The 26,630-nt window shown below is 39.2% G+C and overlaps 2 protein-coding genes across 6 annotated transcripts in view; one reads left to right on the top strand and one right to left on the bottom strand.

Annotated features, from left to right (window-relative positions):
- The window catches only part of Atg2b (autophagy related 2B), a 64,744-nt gene extending 57,218 nt beyond the window's left edge, over positions 1-7,526 (bottom strand). For 2 of the 4 annotated variants that reach the window (XR_011706522.1, XM_071607556.1), the window contains exons 1-2: positions 6,942-7,526; positions 446-608 (exon numbers count right to left, since the gene is read on the bottom strand). Coding sequence is in view for 3 of the 4 variants with exons in the window: in XM_071607556.1 (XP_071463657.1) it covers positions 446-608; positions 6,942-7,103 (325 nt within the window). In the remaining variant the exon portion in view is untranslated. The remainder of the gene's footprint in view (positions 1-445; positions 609-6,941) is intronic. The other 2 variants (XM_071607554.1, XM_071607555.1) reach the window with 1 other exon arrangement.
- Positions 7,527-7,647: 121 nt separating this feature from the next.
- Positions 7,648-25,585, top strand: Gskip (GSK3B interacting protein). Of its 2 annotated transcripts, none has more exons than XM_027950918.1 (3): positions 7,648-7,723; positions 20,534-20,792; positions 23,722-25,585. In XM_027950918.1, exons 2-3 carry the CDS (start codon positions 20,535-20,537, stop codon positions 23,881-23,883), a joined length of 420 nt encoding a protein of 139 aa, XP_027806719.1. In that variant the 5' UTR covers positions 7,648-7,723; position 20,534; the 3' UTR covers positions 23,884-25,585. The 2 variants fall into 2 exon arrangements, with proteins under 2 accessions (XP_027806719.1, XP_071463654.1); XM_071607553.1 differs by having other exon boundaries at positions 20,534-20,825.
- The last annotated feature ends 1,045 nt before the right edge of the window (positions 25,586-26,630 follow it).

The following is a 26,630-nucleotide window of genomic DNA, read 5'->3' as shown; positions in this document are numbered from 1 at the left end:
AACTTTGGAGTTTCATACAGTATAGGATTAAAATTTTTATCACTGCATACTTTTCCTCTAAATTTATCAATCCTATTTTTTTTTCTACATTTATAAGTAGACATTCTCAAGAAGAGCATTCCCTTCTCCCTGCTCACCTTATTTATATCAGAATAGCTTTGAGTACTCTTCCTTGTTAAGTGGCAATACTTTGAATCTTTAAAACTTTAGATAGTAAGTAACAAATAACTACATAAACCAAAGTATATGTACACTGAAGTTCCTGTGAGTAAACAGGGAAAGAAACAACTCTTAGAATTTTCATCACACACATCCTACAAAGAACCAAATCCTAATATTTTATCAACTGAAATTTTTACAAAATCAATAAATCAATCAGGCTACTTTCTCAATCTCTGTAGGGTAAAAATAGAAGCAAATAAAACAGGAACATATAACAACCTACCTAGACGAGGTCTAGGTCGGAAGACCATTTCTAACCCTTTTACTTCCAGTGCACAATTGTCCTGTAGCAAGGAGCCCCACGGAACTGACAGAGAAATCGACTGAATAAATCCTTCGGTGACTTCTAAAGGTGCATCTGCTGACTCCAGGATTTCATTGAGACACTAAAGAGAAAAACCAAATTCATTTTGAAATCACACAAAGAACATAAAATTAACTTTTTCAAAGATATGAATATGCCCATACCTGTGAATAAGCACAGAAAAGAAAGCAGAGACCAAGTTAAAAGGTGATTTGGTTTTCATTAAGATGTACACAACACCCAAGAGACTTTGTTAAAGAATGAGGAGTTGCATGACAGAGGAAATAGATGGCTCTTTTAAGCACATGACAGAAGCTAACCTGGAGCTAACTAACAGCAGGCCTCCAGAGAAAGTTTGATTTTTAAGCTGAGACCAGAGGCTCAAAGTTAACCAGCAAAGTAACACACGCAGAGGCAACTGTATGTAGAAGCAGGGCCAGTAATATATTTTCTGGTCTTTCCCATCTTATGCTTTTATTTATTTTGACACGACAATCCCAGTAACTCCAAAAACTAAATTATATTGCTACTGTAAAATTCCTCAATTCTTATTTACTATATCAGTATTTCTCAAGTTTATATCTATTTTAAAATTTAGAATGAAATTTATGCTGGGGTGTACTGAATTCTAGGTTTAAGTGTATTCGACTAAGGATACATGAATTAATTAGAGTATAGGGAGAAACAACCCATCCATATTCATTTTGAAGGTTATCTAAGCATGAGGCTATAGATAGTTCAGCCAATGGTGTACACTAAGCATAAGGATACATTACCGTAACAGGTACACCTCTATTCCCATTTTGGAATTATAACTTCCTTTGGCTTCCGTGACACTTCACTCTGTCTTTTTTCCAACCCTTTGCCACTTAAAATGTTGGTATTTTATCTTCAGCCATATCTCTCAACCTAATGCACCTACTTTGCATCTATTTCCAGTTTCAGTGACTACTGACTCCCTCTGGTGCTCCAGTCTTTATCAACTCCAATTCTCCTCTATGCCTCCTGTCATCTCTACTTGAATATTTCAAAGCCCCCTCAAAATTCTTCATGGTAAAACTTAAACTTACTCCAATCTCAAGTTCCTCCTTCATTCCCCACCCCCATGTAAGACAAAAAAACTAAGTTCAAAACTGCTTGTTTCATATATTATTTCCATAATTAAAAATTTGAAATTTGTATGCCATATTGTTCTCTCTGGAAGAGATAGGATTAGGTACTATTACTTCATACTTTATATATTTCTTTTCTGTTTTTTTTTCTTTACAATAAACATATTAGTGTTATAATTAAAATGAACAATTAAAAATACATCAAACATTTTAAGTGTACATAAACAGTGACTTAGCCTTTGCAAATGGGAATCTGTCAACATTAGACAACCATTTAAGAAAATGGATTTGAGGAATTCTTTTCTCAGTACAAACCAAAATTTCTGTCCCAATTTTGTGGCTACTTAAAATTTCTAATATAATGCTTCAGAAAATTTTATTACAACACTGAAGAATAATACTAAAAAGAAAATGTGTCAGATGTTAACAAAGTAGTTCAAGAATTTACACTGTACTACCTAGCTGCAATTTGCCTAATTACATGTTTAAATAGGTTGCACTTACAGTCTTATGTGCACTTGGGCAAAAATCCCTTATGTCTGTCTTGTTTCATAAGGTACTTTGAAATTCAACCTGTACAAATCCAAAGTTTACTCTACACTATGAACAGAACAAACTTCTAAACCTAACTTGATCAAATTGACCCCTTGTTGTGTAGTCTGGTGACATTTTCCCCATTAGTTCACTAAAGTACTTCCATGTGATTCAAAAATTCTTAAAGTAAAAGTAGAACCACCTGAAATTCTCAGCAAATAAATACCCTCCTGTAGATTTCCTTAAGGCTCTTCTGTTTAAAGCCATTTTGCTTTCTGTTATCAATGAGTTTCATGCATATATTTTTTTTTAAAAAGGCCACACTCCAGTTTCTACTATAGCATTTGGCAAATAATGGTAATAATATTTCCAGAATTGAAAACAATTTTATTATATATACCAATAAGACATAAATATCAAAGCAAACAAATTATTAAATTGAACTTAAAAGACTTTGGTGTACTGAGTTGCTAATATCTATCTACTTGTACCACACTGAATTCCTATGAGAAAAGGGTCTTCGTTTAGTTCACTATTAGATTTCTAAGCCTCTCACAATAGCACATGCATTTAATTCATTCATGGAAGAACTTCCATTTAAAAAATTAAAAGTCATATTCTTAAAGGGTTTGGAGTGGGAGTCTTAAATCCAACCTCCTACCAAGCAGATTTCCTCTATGTTTTGCCCTCTTCTAGAGACAAGGAACTCATGAAACTATCAAACAGCCCATTCCAACTACGGAGCCATTCCAAACCCCTTGCTCCTCTTCCCCCTCCCACCAGGAACTGTTTAAAGTACTTCTCTCCAAAGTGGGGTATACATATATGGAAGTGTAAAAGATGATTCATAGGGATGTAAGAAGAAAATCCGATATTCTACATTAAATGTCTCAATGGTTATATTACAAAGTTGTACTACAAGTTAATATATAAATAGGCATTAGTACTCTTATTCAGATCTGTACAGAGCTGACCAGCAGTTCCACGACAGAGAAGAGTTAAGAGCAGTGTCCTCAAGTGAACATTCCATTTCAGCATACTGAAACTTACTTAGGCTTACATTCTATATACTAAAAACAGATCTTTAAATGGTGGAATCTTTGTAAAGAGAGAGTGTGTGAAAATAACTTTCTGGTTTCCTGATTTTTCTTTTCATCAAGTTCTTAAAAGCTGAGTTTTGCAATAAGCAGTTCCCTTTTCCACAGTGTAAGTAGTTCTAAATATGCCAAACATTTATATGATGATAAACAGCTACCGTTAGTATATGCTACCTTCAGGTCCCAAAAATACAATATATTTAATCTGTCTTTTGAAAATAAAAAAAAAATATATTTTAATAGTGAAAAAGAAAATAACACCTTTTCAAAGGATACCTATACTATAAAGAGGGTATACTTCTTAAAACTATATTTGGAAATGTTTCCATTGTTCCATGATTTTATTGTTGAAAACAATGACTTTTTAAAAACACTGTCTATTTAAACACAGTCTGTTTTTAGAAGACATTATCTACACAGGTTACAAAAGGTTTAAAAATATGGAAAGACTATCCCAACCAACCTAAAAGTCTTCTGAACAAAAAGTTTAGGGAGAAAAAAAAATCTAATTTTTTATTCTGCAGCACTTTCCAATTAATTAGCAAGAATAACTAATCAAGATCAGGGAAGAAGGGACTGTCACTGCCAATCTCAACAAAATTCTATGCATAAATTAGTTAAGAATTAAAACATTTAAAAAAAAAAAAAGAATTGAACCATTAGCCGGGCATCATGCACACACCTGTAATCCCTGGGACTCCACAGGCTGAGGCAGATCAAAAGTTCAAGGCCAGCTTCAGCAACTTACTGAGACCCTGAGCAACTTAATGAGACCCTATCCCAAATAAAAACAAAAGGACTGGGGATGTAGTAAAGTGCCCTGGAGTTGAATTCCTAGTATTTAAAAAAAAACAGTAATGTAGCCAATGATGCATTCTTCCATTAGGATTTATGAATCTTTGTAGGTATCATTTTTTCAGTTATAAAAGTCAGTAAAAGCAAGTATCAAAAGCAACTGAATTTGTAAACAGAATTTTGAATAGTTATAGCTAAGTATCACACTAAAATAAATAAACAGCAGCAAATATTACTGGAAACTTTGACAGTAGCATTTTAGTTGGCATAACCCTTACAAGAACACAACAATCCTCAAATTAAGTCTAGTCATAAATTATTTTGCCAATGATCCTGAAGTCAATGTATAAAATTCAAATATCATCATTTGATTTCCCATAAGGATAAAATAAAACCACAGAAATGAAAAAGCCTAGAACACTGCCTGACATAAATAGGTGCTCAATAAACATTAATTGGCTTCCTTTTTTATTTGTTCTTTTTAGATGTGCATGACAATATATTTTGACATATTATGCATACATGGAGTATAACTTCCCATTATTGTGGTTGTACATGATGTGGAGTTTCACTGGTCATGTACTCTTATAAAAACATAGGAAAGTTAAGTCCGAATCATTCTACTGTCTTTCTTTCTATTTCCCCACCCTTCCCTTCATTCCCCTTCATTCCCCTTTATCTAATCCAATGAACTTCTATTCTTCCATTCCACCCCTCCCCCTTATTGTGCGTTAACATCCACAAATCAGACAGAACATTCAGCCTTTGGTTTTTTGGAACTGGCTTATTTCACTTAGCATGATAGTCTCCATTTCCATCCATTTAGTGGCAAATGCCATCATTTCATTCTTCTTTATGGCTAAATAATATTCCATTGTGTATATATATCATATTTTATTTATCCATTCACCTGCTGAAGGGCATCTAGGTTGATTCCATAGCTTGGCTATTGTGAATTGAGCTGCTATAAACATGGATGTGGCTGCATTACTGTAGTACGCTAATTTGAAGTCCTCTGGGTATATTCCAAGGAGTGGAATAACTGGGTCAAATGGTGGTTCCATTACAAGTTTTCTGAGGAATCTCCATATTGCTTTCTAGAGTGGTTGCATCAACTGCACTCCCACTATTAATGTATGAGTGTACCTTCCCCCCCACACCCCGACATCCTCGCTAACATTTATTGTTATTTGTATTCTTGATAATACAAAAAGTGAGATGGAGTGGAGTGAGATGGAATCTCAGTGTAGTTTTAATTTGTGTTTCTCGAATTGCTAGAGAAGTTGAACATTTTTCATATATTTGTGACGATTCGTATTTCTTCTGTGAAGCACCTGTTCAGCTCCTTTGTTAACTGGATTCCTCATAAACTATGTGATGTAATAAAATTTTAAAAAGCATAGGCTTAGGAACTAGATTTTAATTCTCACTGTAACACCTGCTAGCTATATGACTTGAGCAAATTATTTAACTCCTTCTATAAAATGGAAATAATACCTATCTTTTGGATATGAAGACATTAAAGAATAATGCATATTAGTCACTTCTCTTACTAAAGACATGTGATAAATGTCCAGGACTGGGGATAAAGTTCACTTGTAGAAAACTTACCTAGCATGTGAGAGGCCCTGGGTTGATCCCAACACACTAAAATAAAATGCCCAACCCTCCTCCTTCAAGATTCTCCATTCCAAATGTACCAAAAATATAGAATGATGGGTTGCTGAATTCAAAAATAACTATCAGAATTTCTACCTTTTGGTAAGAATTGCATTTATACTATAGAAGTACAATATGACGTACTGACCTCAGGTAAATTCTACCTCCACTATCACTTGGCTAATTCTGGCAACCTGGACAACCCTGGTGTAGGACTAAGTCTTTTTGCTACTCAAACTAGGGCTCTTTAAACTAATTTAAGACTCTAGCTTAAGTCACCTACTTACTGATACAATTATATGCTTATTCATACTCCTAAGCACAAATTAATAATAGAGTCCTAATAAGCTGTTACCATAATTGAAGCTTTTCTATGGCAAAGGGGAGAAGCCACTCTAACCTTGTCCAACTGAAGGCCAAACAGACTTTTTAAGTAAAATACTACGCGTCCCACCCACAGGTGCCCACACAACGGCAGGTGGTGAGTCGGATACACCTGAAAAGCCTTAAGGCATAATGAGTCAACTCACAGCCTCTGGGCGACAAGTGTAAATCAGACTATAAAAATGTCTGAATCGCAACTTCAGCGCTTTCGCAACGCCTGCTTTTACGTCTGCGACGTGAAGTCCACAGGCGTAACAACTGTGGCACTACCAGGGTCACTCGGCCACTCACCACCTGGCTACACACGCTGGCCTTGAAAACACGTAATCAAGCGACGCAGGCAAAGCGGCACAGGAAGCCTCCACCCGACTTTCTTCCAAATGGCAAAGGCTTCGGAGAAAACCAGGCAAGCGCGGCGTGCACGCAGCCACCCCCAAATAATCAACCGGGGTCCCGACATCCCAACGGTCCCTTCATCTTTCATCATTCCGGAATGTCACCCAACGACAGGTCGGTCGGCCACGGGCCCTCCACCCCACAGCCAGGGCTGGCCACCTCGCTCCCGGGCCCCGGCCTGCCCCAGGGCCCCCACGGCCCGGATTCGCGAGTCCCACGGTGTAGACGCCTTGACAGCTGTTAAGTTTCTGGAACACGTGACTCTGGGGACCAATCTCGCAGCCAACAGACTAAACACCACACTTGACACAATCCCCCCGAGCCCCGCCACACCTGGGTCCAAACAGCCCCAAGCAGGGAGCGACGTGCCAACCCCGAGAACGCTCGTCCAGTCGCCCGAGGACGGGGAGCGAGTCCCGCCCGGCGGGCCGCGCTTACCCATTTGTCCAGAGGGACCTGGGCGAGGGAGCCGGTGCCCTGGTAGAGGTCCAGGCTGAGCTGCTCCAGGCTCAGCTTCTCCTGCAGGAAGTGGCCCAGGTACCTCTGCAGGAGGTACCGACAGGCCCTCTTCTTGATGGACTCCGAAAACGGCCACGGCATGGTGAGGGCTGGCAGCTGGCCGCGGGGGCTGCGGGCGGCGGCTCCGGCCTCGCGCCCAGGCTCCGGCTCCGAGGCCGGCGGCACCTCGGATCGCAGCCGGCGGGCCCAGGCCGCGGCGGGTCTAAGCGCTGGACGGCTCCTGCATGCCCGCTCGGCGCCACCGTCCCTCAGGGCGACCCCATCACCCGCGCCGCGCCGCTCGCGCTAGGCCCGGCGGGGACCAGGCGCTGAGGAGTGCCGGTCGCTCCAGGCCCGGCGGCTTTCCGGGTCACCGTCGGCCCACAGAGCGGGTGCAAGACAGCGCGAGGCAGGAGGCAAGGGCTGAGGTAGACACCTCCACCGCCGCCGCACGACGAATTTGTTGTCATCTACGAGGCGCGCTCCCGGCCCCGGGGCGCTCCCAGCGCGTTCGCGAGACGCAGCCTCCTCGCGCGCGGCCTGGCGCAAGCGGAAGTGACGCCACACTGTGGGCCGGGTCGGCGGAAAGGAGAGCCCAGGCAGAGCACTTCCGGCGGTTCGGGGGCGGGGCCAGGGCGGTGCGGGGGCGGGGGCGGGGCTGGCGCCGCGGGTCGGCTCCAGACGCCCTCGCCGGGAGGAAGAGAAGGACGGGGCGAGCACAGGTGAGCAGTCGCGCTGCCGGGCTGCGGTCTGCGGGCGGGTTGCCGCCGGCAGGGCTGGGGGCAGGGCGGGGCCCTGCGTACCCCCTCGAGGCCCTCGGCCGGGTGGTGAGGGGCGACGGACAGCGGGCCCGGTGTTCGCGTTGAGTGGGGTCTGGGGGCGGGTCCGGCCTGGGCTGTCCGGGTCGCTCAGATCCTGGGCCCCTGGGAACCGCTGCTCCCGGCGCCGCCCCTTCCACTGCAAGAACGGGTGACCGTCGGCATCCCGCCCGCCGCAGGAATCCCGACCGGTGTCATTGTCAGCAAGTTATGGGTCCGGTGCCTCCTGCGGGCATTGTTTTCGAAGCTTCCTCTGGGTTACTCTTGTTCTAGTGGCTTGCAGTTTGCAAAGCGCCTGTCGTACACTCTTAGTCCACCCTGGGGGTGCTATACCGACGACCAGGAAACTTGGGCTCTCGAGGCATCTGTGGCAAAACTGTTTTCTCTGATAAATGCCGAAGGCTCCCGACCCCTCGGGGACCTGGGTGAAGAATTCGTGCTGTCCTGAGCATCTGCGCAGTCGTGCTTCTGCCCTCTAGGAGGCTACTCCTGCAGAGGCGGAGCCGGTTCAAGTTAGTCAACCCGGTGCCGGTGGCCCGGAAGTCAGCTGTCCTGGATTAGAATTCTGACACTGACACTCAGTGGCGGAACCACCTTGCACCGGCCACTGCCCTCTCTGAGCCTACCTTGACTCTTTGCCAAGTGCGAGAGTATTAATATCTTACCTCCAAGGATTGCTAGGAAGAGTAAATGATGTTAGTTGGGCACGAAGCGAAACAGAGTCCTGAAACATAAAGCTGATTAATTAAGGATAGTGAATTAAGATGACCAGTTTAAGGAGTTAAGTATTTACTGTCTTCGTAATTATTTCATGAATATTAACATAGACCGGAAATGTTGATGGATACAAAAAAAATCTGGTTGTCCTTTACATTTTAGAACCAGCGTGCTGCTCTCCAGTATATGTAGTGGCTTTGATAGTTGATGCCCCTCATTCTGTGTAGACGTATCTCAAGTATTCCCAATAACTTCAATTCCCAAGCTATTCCTTCATTTAAAAATATTTGTTAAGGGCTTGGGTTGTGGCTCAGTGGTGGAGCATTTGCCTAGCACATGTGAGGCACTGGGTTTAATCCTTAGCACCATGTTAAAAAATAAACAAAGTTATTTTGAAAATATATCTGTTAAGGGTCATTTAAATGAAATGACCTGGGCCCTCAGAAGTGTAAAGCAGAATCAGGCGTGCAGCTCAGTGGCAGAGTTGTGGTAAGCATGCGGGTGGCCCTGGGTTCATTCTCCTACACCAAAAAGAGAGTGAGTGACTGAATCAGACAGAACCTTCAAGGACCTTATGTTCTGAAGTAGAAGGGCCATTCGTGTATTTAGTGTTTATTAATTGCCTGCTGTATGTCAGGGACTGTTCTAAGCTCTGGGGCTACAGCAGTAAACAGATTGTTCCTACTTTCATGGAGCTTACATTTTACTGAAGGAAGGGGAAATGAACAAATCAATTGAATAATGGGTCATGTGTTAAATGCTATAGGGAAAAAAAAAGAAACGTAAAGGAATTTGATCTAGAAATGAGGGGAGGAATTTGCCTTTACAAAAACTAAAGAATGCTATTGAGAAGGCCTCTCAAACTATTACTTTTTAGCAGACTTGGAGAAAGCTAGGAAACAAGGCACATGGAGTTGGGAACAGGTCATACAGAGCCTTGCAGACAATTATTAGGATTTTTGCTCTGGGTAAAGCAGGTCTAACGAGAAAAGTGACATAATCTAGACTGTTTTTATAAGGTCATGCTAACTACTGTGTTGAAAATAGCCTGATATGGGGGTTGAAGGGTCTGTCATGAACACAGCAAGACCAGTTAGAAGGATGCTGCAGTAATCCATACTGCAATCCAAACAGGACATTGGGACAGAGAAGATAGTTAGAAGCAGCTGGATGTTCGTTTTCTCTCTCTCTCTCTCTCTCTCTCTCTCTCTCTCTCTCTCATTGTGTGGTGTGTGTGTGTAGATATTAAGACGTGTTTTTGAGTAATAATACCCCTTTTATGGCAAGGGTTATAATTAACAAAGTGGTGTGAACAGTCCAAGGTGGGGATCTCATCTGGCAGTGAAATAGGCCTTGGAAGGTTTGGACTGGAATTTTGACAAATGGATGAAACTTTTTTCAGTAACTGTTAATAAGTGGTTTCTTTTGCAATGTGGAATTACATTCAAGCTATCCATAGAATGCCTATAATTTCAACTATCAGACAGGAAAGGAAAGGAAAATTAAAACCAAAGATTTTTCAATAAACACTCAAAGTGTTAAGTGGGTTGTCTTATACATTTTATAGTTTCTAGGAGAAATTCAGCATAAATGTTAAATGTCCTTGTCATATGGTTAGCTCCAATAGAATATAAACTCTTCCCATGTCACAATGCTATTTTGTGTTTTATCAAAGAACTACTACCACAAAATGTTAATACCTAGGAATAATTGAGGAAGATGAAAATAATTACCCAACTAAATATTGTGAGATTTTCAGGAATTACATAAAGGGGTTTGAAGAGACAGGTTGGAAACCACATATATCACAGACTAAATAGGTCATCTCAAAATAATCATTCTTCAAAGAAATCCATGATAACAGGTGAAATAAAAGAAGCTAGTAAGATGTTATGGACCTTTTTAATACTCGCTCCTGAGGAACAGGAATCTGATGTCAAGACTACCATTTCCCAGGTCTCTTTGAAGAAGTTCTACAAAACAGCAGTAGCAGCTGTCACCCTGTAATGTAAAGATTCAGACGCCTGGAGTTTCAAAGCCAGCACTTTATTCTCTAAAAATTGGTTTAATATAATTAACAGATAATATTTCTTGAACTTAGCAAGTACACAGCACCATTCTATTTTTTTTATTTTTTATTTTTTTTAGTTTTAGATGGACACAATATCTGAGGATCAAACCCAGTGCCTCATGCATGCCAGGCAAGCATGCTACCACTTGAGCCCCAGCGCCAGCCCCCACAGCACCATTCTAAGCCCTTTTTTTTTTTTTTTTTTTTTTTGGTGGTGCTGGGGATTGAACCCAGGGTCTTGTGCATACAAAGCAAGCACTCCACCAATTGCACTACATCTCCAGCCCCTCTAAGCCTCTAAGCACTTTCTATATATTTTCTCACTTAATTCTATCAATATCACTTTAAGGTAGATATTACTATTAGCTTCATATTAGAGAGGAGGGATGTATTACTGAGAGACTAAGACATCTTGCCCTGAGTCACAGATTAACTGCTAGAGCTGAGAGTCAGCCCCATCAGCCAGCTTGAGAGCATCAACCACATCATGCTGATCACTTCTAGTTAGCATTAGGAGGATTTTCCAGATTGTAGTATTGGAGAAAAAGTGATGGCAATTAAGATGCCACATCCCACTCCTCAGCTGACTGTTGTAATGTCAGCTGAAAAGTCAAACTTTGTTTCAAAGTGAGTATTTGTAACCTTTGTACTGCTCTTGAAATCTTTTGCCAGGCATTAGGTAACTGTCACTCTGCCCACTCTCTTGTCATTAAGGACAAAGCTCACCTCTACGATTTTTTTCCAGGTCTTTGATGCTTTGAATTTGTAGTGAAACAAAATTAAGACAAGTAAATTAAGTGGAGAATAAGGGATTTAGTAGTAATCAGTATCTTGCTAACCAATTTTGTGAATCCTCCAAAGACATAAAAACACTTATTTAGAACAGCCCCAAAATTATACCAACAGATGGAGAAAGAGCTGAACCCTAAATAATTTATGCGTGATGTTTTAAGGAATCATTTTTGGAAACTTTATAAAAACTAGGTGATGCAATCTACCAGAATGATTGAGAGCAATTATAATGAATTCCAATTTTTAAAGATTTTATTGGCAACAGAATACTGCCCAGACTCTGGTAGAGAACCAGTGTAGGGTTTAAATGGGAAGCAGTGAGGTTTTCTATTTTATCTCTTTATTGATTTGTTTTATATTGGTTAGAAAGTGCTTTATTTAAATATAGTGCCAAGTCATCCTTATTTCCTAGAGGATTATATAGTAATAAGAAACTAATTAATTTCTAGATTTTTTTTTAAGCATTCAGTGTTTGAGTCTTTTTTTAGGACCAAGTTTACAATTTCTGGTTTTGAAGAAAAGTTTACAGAGGCACAGTGTTGCTGTTTATTTATAGTTTTAAAACTCCTCAAATCAGCACAAGGTGTTTCTCCACCCCAGAGCTCCCTCCACAATCAGATTCTCTTGGCTTAATTTGCACCTAGGTAATGTGTCTCTCTCATTGCTGAAAGGTGGATGCATAGTCATTTTACAGATCAGTGCATAAATGGAAAATAGCCATTTTTTACAAATGATTTGCAAATGATTGATTTAAAAATTTTAATTTGAAAAGTATATATGAGTTATTGAAAACAGATGTGAATGTTATGTTTCAGAAAATAAAAGCTAAATTAGGTGACTTTTCCTAAATTCTAAATGAAACCAATTATAACCAACTTTATTCCTCTTTACTTTCAGATTAATGTTTGAAATATTATAAGCTCAAACTTCATGTGAAATAGATGCTCCAAATTACTTCATCTTAATAATAGTCTAGTTTTTCTAAGAAACTATTTCAGATTCCAGATTCCATACCTGTACTTTCCAATATATCACAAATCTTATTTATTTTTCTTACTGCAAATATAATACATTTTCATTTTACCATAGAAAAACTACAAAGGTAAAAGTTTAAAACTACCAATAATTACCTTCTTTCTTTCCCCCCTCCCACCCAGATTGAGCCCAGGGGTGCTTTACCACTGAAATACATCCCCAGTCCTTTTTATTTTTTATTTTGAGGCAGGGTTTCTCAAAGTTGCACAAGACCTCCCTAGGTTGCTAAGGCAGGCCTTGAACTTGTGATTCTTCTGCTTCAGCCTCCCAGGTAGCTGGGAATCAAGGCATAAGCCACCACACGGGGCTACCTTCACTTTGAACAAAAAACATCAGTGTAAGTGAAGTGGAAAGAGTCGTGAGAACTTAGAGAATGCCGAGCTCAGTGCCAACCTGCCACCCTCGTACAGCTCCTGCCTCTGCCTGTCAACTTCCTACTGTCAGACACGTTTCCTGTAGTGTACATAGCAAATGTACAACAGGAAATGTTGAAAGAAGTCCTTCTAGCTTTTAATTTCTTAGGATAGGGCAGTATTTCTCAGATTGTTTCACTCAAATATTCCTATCAGAGGGCAAAGGAAACCCCAGAGGTATAGGGATATAACCTAAAGAGGACATGGCTTGAGACTTCCAAACATTTTTGTTCTTTTTTTAATTCAAGTCAGTTTTACATCATTTTTCCATAATATTGATACTATAAGAGTGATATGCAGGGCTGGTGTTGTAGCTCGGTGGTAGAGAGCTTGCCTAGCATGTGTGAGGCACTGGGTTTGATCCTCAGCACCATATAAAAACAAACAAATAAAGGCATTCTGTCCATACACAACTACAAAAATCTTTTTTTTAAAAAAAGAGTGATATTTATTCTCTAAGAACATTACCATATATGTCCTGTGACTTTGTATAAAAAAACAAAAACTTCTTCACAGAGCTGAGTACCACCACTTGAGAATTTTTCTGTGGCTTATTCATTCAAAAAGATCTTTATGCAGACACTGCGGGTGATAGTAGACATCATAGGCCCCCATCTTCATGAATATGTAGTAACAGACACAAAAACTGTTGGTAATGAGGTACAATAAGTACAGTAGTACCATGCAGAGGTGCTTTGTAGGGGATATGGTGATCTCTCTTACACTCGGACACAGAACCGTGAAAGATGTCCGAGTTGAATTTTGAAGGATTGTAGATCTTCAAAGTAGTGTCAAAATATATTTTATAAAGTTAAAAATAGGAATCTAGAGCTGGAGATGCAGCTCAATCGTAGAGTACTTGCAACATTCATTAATGAAGGAATCCACAAGATGGTAAGGTTGATTCAGAGTAGTATAGGCAAGACCAAAGTCAGTGAAAGAAAAACTGATGAAATAGGGTTGCAAAATTGACTGGTGGGATTTCTACTTCTAGCCAAGGTAGAGTAATAGGGACCCTCTCACCTTAAACAACAAAATTTGGGCAAAAATACATGAAGCAGTATTTGGGGCATCAGCAATGGATAGTGATCTCTAAGAAGCAAGACATAAATGAGATGAGCCTGTGGTCCTAATTTATTGCCTGGAGAGATGTTAGACATGGCACTTGGGAGAAAAACTCAGGTGAAGTCTGGTGGTCTACCTAAATAGAGGACATGGAGCTAGGACAGAGGGTTAGAAAGCAGAGAGCTTCACAGAGCAAGGGCTGTGGAGATAACAGAGAGCCCCGCCTTGAGCCTATAGCTGAGTATTGATCAGCATATTGCTATGAGGACACCATCCAAAGGTGAGAAAAGAACTACCTGAAAGAACTAGAAAGAACCATTTTCTGAACTAAAGCGGGACCAGAGAGAGTTCCTGTTCCTCTTGCACAAAATTCACAAGGCATTTGGTAGAGTACTCAGAAAAAGGGTTTTTTAGAAAAAATAGATATTGTAGAAGAAAAAACTCGAAGATATAGCGGTAGACATCATTCAGTATGAAACCCACAAGAGGAGCTGGGGTTGTGGCTCCGTGGTAGAACACTTGCCTAGAATGTGCAAGGCACTGGGTTCAATTCTCAGCATCATATATAAATAAATGAATAAAATAAAGATCCATCAATATCTAAAAAAAATTTTTAAAAAGAAAGAAACACACAAGAGACTGAAAAACTGAACAAAGCTGTGAGGAATAGAGCACCCTCAGTCTAATACACAAAATTAGAGTCTCCAAGAAGAGAAGGACAGATAAAAAGAAATGATGGCTGCCAAATTTTTTCCAAATTAGTTGAAGACTATAAACCCAAGGATCTCAAAAAACCCAAGCCAAAGAAGCATGGAAAAAGTATACCAAGAAGTACAGTGATAACTGTGTTACCACATTTCTCATGGGAAACTGCCAGCAACATGAGAGTTGAAAAACATCTTTAAAGATTTGAAAGACAATGAATGGACTGGGGATATAGTTCAGTTGGTAGAGTGCTTGCTTTGCATGTACAAGGCCCTGGATTCATCCTCAGCACCACACACATACACACACAAAAAAAAAATAGATTTGAAAGACAACTGTCAATCTCAGATTCTATATGCAGCAAAATCTCTCTCAAAGATGAAAGGAAGATTTGTTCAGACACACCAAAGCTGAAAGAATTCATAAACAGCAAATGTACACTACAGGAAATGTTGAAGGAAGTCCTTCTAGCAAAAAGTACACAGATCATATATATAGATATAGGTAACACAAAGGAATAAGTAGCATCAGAAATAGTAACTGCGTGATTAAGAATAAAAGTTTATATGAAGTTTTTAACATATATTGAAGATATATTACAAAAATAGCAAATAATATGTAGTATACTCTTGTAAAGTTCTTATATACAAAATGGTATAGTATACTCTTGTAAGGTTCTTATACACAAAATGATATCTATTGCAGGCACATTGTGATAAATTAAAGAGGTATACTGTAAGCTAAAGCAACCACCAAAAACATACCACAGAAAATTATATTTAATAAGCCACCGAAAGATAGAATCCTAAAAGTGCCTAGTCCAAACATAAGCAGAAAGATAAAGAAAAGGAAGTAAAATACAGATGAAACAAAACAAATAGCAAGATAGTAAATTTAAACTCAATAATACTGGTATTTACGGTAACCATACTAATTGTAAATGGTTAAACAACCCCAATTATAATGTAAAGGTTGCCAAATAGGATTTAAAAAACTGGGCCAAACTATGTGCCGACAGTATACAGACTTCAAATAAAGACTGTTATTTCCATTCTCAAGACCTTAAAACAACTTCTTATTTCAAAATCAAATTCCTCCCATCTAGGTGTCAGCACCCTGTTGAATAGCCATTCTTGCCCATCCATCACGCCCTTAACAGTCTCTTTGTATGTCATCTAGGCTAGTCTCCTTACAAATCTTGCCATATCCTACACAAAGCTGTGCTTATCCTCTGTTCCCCATGAACAGACTCTGAAGACCACTCTGCTGTCCATAACTGTATGTAGGCTCATTCCAGACCAATTTTCACATGTTCATGAGTTGAACCTCATCATAACTAACTGATATATCGTAGACCATGCAATATCAGGGCTCTTAAAACAGTAGATTTTTCTGTCCGTTTTATTTTATATGAGAATAGCATGAGCCCAATGAGATTATGTGGCCAAATTCAAGTTCACACAAGTGTAATGGTAAAGGTCATAGTAGGTCCAAAAGCATATCATCGTTTTCTGTGATTATCAGCCATTCACAATAAAGTACATTTCTTTGGTTGTAATTATGATGTGTTTGGCTTGTAGCTGTAATATTTGTACAAATATTCCTCATTCTGTTTTATTTCCTAAATTAGACCATAAGCTACCAGTAGGCATCTTTAATTGCCCCTAGGCTTCACTCTTTCCTGTGGGCTCGATCCCTGACACACATGGTAAAATCAAACCTCAGTAAAACTACAATTTTAATATAAGAAGAAGGAAGAAAACATGTCTATATTTTCTTTTTTACCTTCTCCAGCTTAATACACATTTGGCTTATTTGCATGTTTTCAGTGTTTTAACTGTGGTAGAAAAATGTACATAAGTACAAATAACTAGGTGTCTGCTCAGAGTGCTTTGACCCACTGCTGTGTGGAATCAAAAATGTGGAAACTGCTTCTCTGATGCTCAGTGCTCTGCTGCTTCTCCAGCCACTGAAGCTTGGATATGGTTTAATAACTTCAAAGGTTCACATGCTAGAGCTTGGTCTACAGTGTGGTGAGGCTGAACGTTGTTAAACCTTGAAAAGGTGGGCCAGGCTGCAGCTCCCAGCCCCCCGCAGCCTCCACCCCAGGCGTGGCCCCTGCCTGGCCTTACTCCAGCAAGAGCAGGGCAAGTACACTCAGCTCTGTCCTTGGTGCCAAGCTGATGACAAGACTGTTCTAAAAGGCCTCCAGGACACTTTGATGTCCTGGAGCAGGGGATGATGGCATTGGTGCTCACCTGGCAGGACCATGGCTGTTTTGCAACACCCATAACAGCGGCTTTGCCAACCTGACAGTTTATCCACATGGCTTTGTGTTGTGCTGCTGGTCCTTCAGAATCACTATAGTGATGCACATGGCAAAGAAGAAATTGTCAGGCTTTCAAACAAAGTAGAAGAAAGACAGAATTAAGTCTGACAGTGCTGGGAGGTGATCCCTTACCACCCACAGTTTGCTTAGGGGCTATCGACAGTTGGTCTGTGCTAGTGGGCAAAGGAAGCACTACAGGGTGAAGGGTTTACCTCATCAGAACATTAAAATTCTACACTTGAAACAGCTTGGAAATGTTTGCCTCCCCAGTGGGAGAGTGATTTGGCGCATACCTAGACGTCCTGGGCAGTGGCAAAGGGGGTTACACTAGCAAAGTGGTACTGATTCTACAAGCAGGCCTGGGGCATATTATATAAAATAGCCAAACTGAAACCAAAGCAACTAGCCGGGGAGCAGCTGCAGAGACCCGTCAAGACCCCCAACAAGAGCTCTGAGGACCTTAGTGCCCACTTGTCCCAGAGCTCATGACTTTCCCTCCCTACCCTCTCAGAAAGTCTGGGTGGTAGTAACTCAAGAAAGGATATTGATAAACAAGTCTATTTAGCCTGTTAGGAAAAATAAGTTGTAATCATAGTTTAAAATGTTTTTATTTGTATAATGCTTTAATACTAAAATATTTTAACCTATATCATGAAAATTTCTGAATATTACCAGGTGAAGTGGCACATACCTGTATTCTTAGTAACTTGGAAGGCTGAGACTGGAGGATAGCAAGTTCAAAGCCAGCCTGGGAAACTTAGCAAGACCCTGTCTCAAAATCAAAAAAAGGAAAAAGGCTGGGGTTGTGACTCAGCGGTAGAGTGTTTGCCTCGCCCACACCTAGCTCAGCTTTCCATCCTCAGTACCACTGCAACAGCAAACCTTCTTTCTGAATGTTACACTTTCATTCAAAAGGCATTTTGGAGAAAGGCTTCTCAGAGTTGTCACAGTCTCAGAGAAGGTCTTTCTCTTTTCCAGCTTAGTGCTAATAATCACACAGCAACAATTTGGTGACCTACTTTACAGACCTGTGAGGATTTCTTCCATTCTAGCACCAGATTCTTCATCATTCCCCATCATTAAGGCCCTAATCACACTGAATTACACTCTTGCTAAAAGAAAACTTTGTAAACTGTCAGGCTTTCTCATGTATACATCTTTTGCAAATAATGAATATTATTTATTACATCTATAATTGAGGCACTCAGTCACTTAAGCAAAATAAAAACAACATTCATGATGTTCAGAGATTTATAGTAGGTAGGCAATTTCAAAATCTTCAAAACTAAATTTGCAAAATATAAAATGTGCTCCAGAGCTTATATATAAAACCAAGTATGATATTAAGCAACATATTGATTATATTAAGAAGGTTGAAATTTTTAGAAAATCAAATATTTTTATTTTCATATATATAGTAAATCAGATTTTTAGTTACCTGACAGATTGTTTCAATAGTAATTGATCATTTTGTAATTGTGTTGTCAGCAATGAGTGGCTAGTTCTATAAAGTGGAATAGGAGACAAAGGATTCTTAAAAGTGTCGTTAGTTGAGATAGAACGGAGGAGTACAGGGCTGGGGTTGTGGCTCAGCGGCAGAGCATTTGCCTAGCATGTTCAAGGCCCTGGGTTCAATCCTCAACACCACATAAATAAGTAAATAAATAAATAAAGGTATTGTATCCAACTACAACTAAAAAATAAATATTTTTTTTTAAAAAAAAGAATGGAGGAGTACATTTTTTATCCATTTGCTTTTATTTTTTAACATAGCTTTACATAGTTTTCCACAAGTTGTCTTTAGCAAATAGTTTTGGCTTAAATAATGTGCAGATGACATGCAGCTATAGGAACTCTGCCTCCTTAAGCTTTTTGCTGATAACTCAGAGCAGTAGCTGCACAGCAGAATCACTCAGGAGCTCTGGAAAAACACCCATCTTCCAGAGGTTTGGGTTCCTGGCTGGGGCCAGGTCATCCGTTTTTATGCGCTCTCCCAGGCAGTTCTAGTGAGCTGCAGAGGCTGAGAAGTACCAACTTAAAACATTTTGGATATCATAGAAAGGGCACAAGTGAGTAACTTTAGAAAAAGAGATGGAATACACAATGTAATAGACAAATGGCATAAACCAGAATGTTCATACAGCGTTGTCAGGAAAAAAGGTTATTAAGGCTTCTGTTAGGAAATGAGATCATCACTCATGTAGGCTCTCCAGCACAGTAGAGGGGAGCACAGCGTGCACAGTAGACAGGAAGAGAATGCTGAGCGAGTGTGGATGGGCGAGAGGCACCTGCATTCAGCAGAGCAGCGCTTAATCCCTGTCAGAGAAATGAAAGCCTTAACTTTTAAAACCTGCCAGGTAAAAAGAAAGTTCAGGATCTTATTCTCTAAAACCTTTTTTACAGTCCTACACATTTTCACATATATCAACTTTTCTCATTCCTACATTTCAAAATTTAATAAAATTCACTGCCAGGAAAATCCTTTTTAACCCTAGTCACAGAAGAAACACTAGAACTGCATAACAGCCCAGCAGTAATATTGGATCAAGTTGGCCTGAGAAATGTCATTTTTTTTTTTTTTTAATATTTGGACCAGTTCAAATAAGTAGTGAAAAGATGAGTTACTCGGAAACTCTTAGGATTATAGGCTGTCCATTTGTAAAATAAAGCTACAGAAAATACATCCCGGGCTAACTAAAGAGTTAAATATGAATATGAGAATTTAGAAGACTGCTAGAGATTTTGTAGATGTAATCATGGGGGTGGGGAAGGCCTTCTGACACAGTCCAACCCAGAAGTCTGAAAGGAACCAGTAGGAGGCAGAGTGTTGTCATGGATAAGGACTTGAACTGGACATCAGATGGCCTGGGTTCCACTGCATATCTGCCCTTTTGATCTTAGAACTAAAATACAATCTAAACAGTCAAAAAGTGTTTACTTAGGGAAATACATACTAAAACAATGAACTCTCATTCTTCGCCTCTCACGTTGGCAAAAATTAGAAAGGATTGGAAAGAGTATGTTGAAAAAGAGAACAGATGCCCCTGTTCTGTTGGTGGATATATAATCAGCACTGCCTCCTTGAAGCGTGAAGTGCAATGTCTGTTGAGAGTTAAAATGAGCGTGTCCTTTGACTCTGCAATTCCAGTTCTAAATCTCTCTCCTAATCACACATTTATAAGTGTGCATAGTCTTTTCACTGAACCATTATTCAGAAGAGCTCAAAACTAATATATGCTAATCAATATGGGAATTAATCTTTTAGGGATAAGTGGGGAAGAAAGACCCTTTTTTTAAAAAAAACCTTTATTTTATTGATTTATATGTGGTGCTGAGGATTGAACCCAGGGCCCCGCATGTGCCAGGCAAGCGCTCTACCAATAAGCCACAACACCAGCCCCCAAGACCCTTTTTTTGATCCATAGATATCTGTAATTTTACTGTAAAAAACTACTGGAAATGATTTTAGAATGTATTCTCCCTAAAAATTGTTAGCTACTTAGTGTTTCATGCCAAGCTATTTCAATCAACAATATTTTAAATGTCTTTCTGTTAAAAAAAAAAAAATCATATGTACTTTTTTGCAGAATGGAAACAGACTGCAATCCCATGGAGCTAAGCAGTATGTCGGGGTTCGAGGAAGGCTCAGAGCTTAATGGCTTTGAAGGAACTGACATGAAAGACATGAGGCTGGAAGCTGAAGCAGTTGTGAACGACGTTCTCTTTGCTGTGAACAACATGTTTGTCTCGAAAAGCCTACGCTGTGCAGATGACGTGGCCTATATCAATGTGGAAACAAAGGAAAGGAACAGATACTGCCTGGAGCTCACTGAAGCAGGACTCAGGGTAACTCGGTTTTCTTCGCACACTCACCCAAAAGTATATCTTTACCATTTTTTGATAAAAGTAGAGGGGAGTAAGGATGGGAGTGGTGTTCACTGTCAAAATTAGACATTCAGTAACTTCCAAAACTCTTAAAGAAAACCTTAAAAGTCTTTGATCATGAGAAATTTAATTTTTTGAAAAAGACAAAATTTTACTTGCAAGGTATTATGTCATTACCCCCACAGTAATTTATTTTTCATGGGGCTAAATGTGTCCACCAAAACTATTCATACTCTGCAGTGAATGAGTTTTGCAGTCTATATATTGAAAGGATCTTTGTGAACTTTTTATAAATGTCTTTCCTATTAAAACAAAGTTTTTGACTCTTCTGTTTTCCAGCTCTTAGATCAAAATTGAATCAGAGAGAGCTGGGAGTGGTGTCACAAGTGTGTAATCCCAGCAACTAAGAAGGCTGAGGCAGGAAGATCACTTTCAAAACCAGCCTCAGCAACATAGCAAGGCCCTAAGCAACTTAGCTTGACCTTGTGTCCAAGTAAAAACTAAAAAGGGCTGAGGATGTGGCTCAGGGGTTAAACGCTTCTGAATTCTATTTCTGGTACCAAAAAATCAGAGAATGACATTGTACCTCCAGATTTCCACGAGTCTCCTCTTGTTCCCTTATTATAAGAATCTGTTATAAAATCTTCCAGACAGATTGACCTTTCCACATCTTTAACCAGAATCATAAATTTAGAATAACAGAAAACATCAACTGACAGCAGCTGTATAACAGAAAAGATGGAGTACCACATACCAGTAATCCAAGCAACTCGGGAGGCTGAGACAGGAGGATGGCAAGTTTGAGGTCAACCGAGGTAACTTAGTGAAACACTGTCTTAAAATATAAAAGGGTTGGGGATGTTGGCATGGGGCTTGCCTAGCATGTATGAGGCCTTGGGTTTAATCCCCAGTTCTGGTTTCCTTCAGATGACTTATAGGTACTGTATGTTCCTTGAGAGGTGAAGCAAGGCCAGCATCTCCACTGCTCTCAGTTTCCTCATAACTGCCACATAGATAGCTGCTTTAGTAGTAGTACCTGCATTCACCTAAGGACCAAACCCAGGCCTTGAGCACACTAGACAAGCGCTCTACCGCTGAGCTGCTTCCCCAGCCCTGCATCCACCAATTTTTATGCACCCCTTTCAAAATTTCATAATTTGCACTGAAAACTGTAGTGGATCTTAAGTACAAACAGGCTCAGGAATCAGAGGCAGGAGGATCAAGAGTTCAAAGCTAGCCTCAGCAAAAGCGAGATGCTAGGCAACTCAGTAAGACCCTGCCTCTAAATAAAAATACAAAATAGAGCTGGGAATGTGGCTCAGTGGCCAAGTGCCCCAGAGTTCAATCAATCCCCAGTACCCTCCACAAAATGTAAAGACAAATAGCCAAATCAGGTTTAGAGATAAATGCCCAGGGTAAATTCTGTCTTGGTTTTGGCTAATTCTAAAGTGGCTGCAGTAAGGTCAAAGGGGTTCTTTTTCCTCTGTGCTACTGGGGATTGAACCCAGGGCAGTCTACACCAAGCTACACCCCCAACCCTTTTCAGTTTAGCTTTTATTTTAAGACAGGGCCTTGCTAAACTGTCTAGATTGGCCTCAAACTTGTGATGATTCTGCCTCAGCCTCCCAAGTCTCTGGGATTACAAGCGTGCACCACAGCACATAGCTAAATAGAAGCAGTTCTCAGGGAGACTCAGAAATCGTAAATGTGAATGATTTTGGTTGAGTTGGTCTACTGTGAACTCCTGCTTCTTTATCTATTACCTAAAAATTAAGAACTAAAATGAACTGTAAGCACTATTATATGACTAAATGATGCAGAAAGATCTGAATCAATCATAAGAATGGGCATGATGTCAGTCTGTTTTCAGATTTTTTTTTTGTCTAATAGTTATTGAGCAACTGTCCTGCGCCAGCGCTTAGAAATCAAATCAAAAAGATGTGACCCCTGACCTTTGGAAGGTCACAGTCTAGCAGGGATAAGAGAGAGGCAGACGAAGTGTCCCACACAGCAGAGAGTGACATAGAAATGTGGACCTGAAGAGGTGTGGTTCATCTTCCTCAGGTGTCTGCCTCTGGTTTTATTTTAACTATAAATTACTCAACTTCGGTTTCTAACATAAACTTCTATGGCTTAAATGTCTTCTCTGGCTTAACTATATGCAACAAAATATAGAGTTTATATGGGGGTTTTATAAGCTTTAATGAACAAAAACTTACTTTTATCTTTATGTGCTGGTAAAACATGATATATCTTATTTTCTTGTCAGAAAAGCTTAGCTATGTTTAAAGGTGAAAAAATCACATAGAATAACATTTCCATTTATCTCATAACTTTGTTCCCTGTCAGACCATCAGATAAGTAATGTATTAGGTGAAAGTGACCTTTCACATTACTAATTACTAAAGCCAAGTTGTTATTAAAACAAGTATTAAAATAAAAAACTGATAAAGCTAATTCATTATTTAAATTAAACCATCTATAGGAATAATTTTGGGATACTTTATTTAAAAAGTCTAACCTAAATAAATAATAATAAAATATGAACTGATATTATCTATTATAACACCTTAATGTAGTGGACCCTCAGTATATGTGGAATTAAATAGGTATAAAAAGCATATTTTGATATATGAAAATGAAATTTTTATGTATGTAACTTTTTAAATTCTTTCTCTATATTCCTTTTAGGAGCAGAAGTGGGTAAATCAAACCTTTTAAATATCAAAAAAAAAGAATTCCTTAGGAAATATTTTTCTAGGGTTGTTTATATAAGTTCCTTAAATACTAAAGGTTGTATTAGAGAACAACCTGTTTAAACACTCAGTTTTCATTTCCTGAACCAAGGTGGAAAGGAATTATGTAATTCATGGGTATGTTTCTCTTGTAGGTGGTAGGTTACGCTTTTGACCAGGTGGAGGATCACTTGCAGACTCCCTACCACGAAACCGTCTATTCTCTGCTGGACACACTCAGCCCTGCCTACCGGGAGGCGTTTGGAAATGCGCTGCTTCAGAGACTAGAAGCTTTGAAAAGGGACGGACAGTCTTGACTAAGTTGTTTCCTGTCAGATGGGGCTGCTTCTGGTACAGAATGTCTACATGAAACTTGAAGTTTTTGCACATGGTCATAATTGAAAATGCTTCTTCAGTTCTGTGTGTTTATCATTTGCTTCAGATTTAGGCTTTTGGCTTAGAACATCAGTGACCTAATCAGTTGTCTTAGTTTCTGATTCATTAAGGGAATTCTGAGGCCATTGCTATGACACCAACATAGGACATAAGATTTCTTCATATAATTTCTCTGCATCTCAGAACCTAATCAGTATTTCATTCTCTTATTACAGGGCTTTGATGCTGCCAGCACTCTCTTTTACGTATGAAATTCTAGATTTGCACAGTAATAATAGGAATTAGAATTACCTAACTTCAAACATGGATTCAGCCTGCTAAATCAGGGGTTTACTACTAGCTTGGACTGACTTTGTAGTGATTATTTTGCTACTGGCCTTATTGGAAACAAACTATTGACTAGTTTCCCCTGCACAAATTTTGAGATTCACTGCTTCACTTAATCTATTTATATTGCTAATATGGTTTGAAAAGATGAATGACTTATATGTTCTAGCTAGTATTAAATAAAAACAGGGACCGAAGTCGTGCTTGTGCTCCTTGTTTGCAGCAGCCAGCCAGCTAAGCAGAAGATGAACCGTTAGCAAATGAATGTAATAACTACTTGTTTCCAAGACATCTAAGCACATAAGCAAATATAGGAACAGGCTTCATTCCCAACAAAAAGCATCCTCAATGTGTGTGATTGAAAAGAAGATTCTGGTTTCCTAGAAGACAATATTTTGGCCTGTGTTAATTCTTATTCTGAATGTTTGTTTACATAATGTACAGTATATATTCAGAAAGTATTTTTGCTTCAACATTTACTTTCTATAACGTAGTGCTTTGGTATTCCCATGGCACCCCTCCTCCCCAGTAGATGGACAGTGTTCTATCTCAGTGCTAAATGTACAGTGTAATGTGAGTGCGTATGGGTTTGAAACCAAAGGATGAATGAAGCATTCAGAGACTTAATATTTGAAAAAGAGATACTCTGTATTTTATATTTTACTACAGGTACTAAAATTTATAAACTTAATAAAATGTCCAATGCTGCTGCATGTTTTCAAGTACATGTCGAACAATAAGGATTGAGGAATTTTTTTAATAGTCACCTAAAGCAGCTGCTGTAGAAATATTGAACTAAAATTCTGTTTCCAGACACACCTTCATGAATTTGTCATTTGCAGATTTTTTTTCTGGTCATTATTTGAAAAATAGGCATTTCTAGGTTCCAAAGATCACATGAGGGCTATGGGTGTATCTCAGTGCTAGAGCAGTACTTGCCTAGCATGTGTGAGGTCCTGGGGTTCAATCCCCAGCACCAAAAAAGGAAGAAAAAGGATCACTGGACCAGAGCAAATTAAAGTTCAGTTTTCTGTCATCATCCCTGTCAGAGCTCACTGAAATGCGTGTGATGGATAACGTATGTTCACTCTCGACTTTATTTTCAGACGTTTAACTGGGCAGTGAAGTCTAACTTCAGGTTGAACTTTCTCATGCTTAATCTCAGGCTAAATGTAAATGATATTTGTAAAGTTTGAATAAAATTCTGTTTATCATTTTTTGAGTTAACTATGAAGAAAAGCAATTGTGTTTAAAAATTGAAATTGTTCATTTTGTGATAAATGATTGATTCCAAAAGCTTCTGTTTCCATTTTTCAATTCTACATTGTTATATTCTACGTATGTACTTTTGATTTGAAGTGAGTTAAATGAGTTGCCTTTTTTAATTACCATGAAAGAGGAACACCAAGAGAGGATATTAGTAAAACTACACAGATCTACATGAGAACCTAGACATTAAAACCTTCATTTTGCTGGGTATGGTGGCACATGCTTATAATCCCACCCTCTCAGAAGGTAAAGGCAGGAGAATTACTTACAAGTTCAAATTCAGCCTGTGCAACAGAGCAAGACCCCATCTTAAAACAGGCACAATGGTATACACCTGTAATCCCAGGAATTTGGCAGGAGGATTACAAATTCAGGCCAGCCTTGGCAACTTAGACCCTGTCTCAAAAAATAAAAACAGGTGGGGATGTAGCTTAGCGATAAAGCAGTTCCATTTCCAGTACAAAACAAAACAGTTTAAAGGATTTAGGCAGACATGAAGTCTGTCGCTCCTAAAATAAAAAATGGGGGGGGGGTGCGGGTAGCTTCTAGACAAATAATTCTTAACAAATGAATTTTTTAAAAAGAAGAAGAAAAAAGAAAGGGCAAAAAAAATACACATCTCTCACTTGAAAATATTTTAAAAAACAAAAAACCTGAAAGATATTCAACCAATTAAGAATATCAGAAAGGAAAATTTTAAATAATCCGACCATTTCACCTAATAATTTTGTGATTTTAAATACTGGGACTTTGGGGCTCTATCCCATTCTCTTGGAGAATATGTGGATGAAATATTGGTAACAAAACTTGACAGATTTTAACTCTTGAACTGATTGTAGCAATCTGGTGTGGGGAAATGATCAACAAATGATGTTTGTTTAATGAAAAATTGGCAAGACTCTAAAGAGCAGTGTGTTATGCTACATCCTTTTGATGAAAAATACAGTGATTTAAAATTATGCAAGATGGCAGTAAGGGGAGATTACGTTGCACTAAAATATAGGAGCTTCATACTAAAATAATGTTCTGAAATGTTAATGGTCACCACTCTGTGGTAAGTTAGGTAATTCTC

The sequence above is a fragment of the Marmota flaviventris genome, chromosome 2 (assembly GCF_047511675.1).
Source record: "Marmota flaviventris isolate mMarFla1 chromosome 2, mMarFla1.hap1, whole genome shotgun sequence".
Classification (NCBI taxonomy): Eukaryota; Metazoa; Chordata; class Mammalia; order Rodentia; family Sciuridae; genus Marmota; species Marmota flaviventris.
Note: the sequence above shows the minus strand (reverse complement) of the source record. Positions and strands in the feature narration are given on the sequence as shown.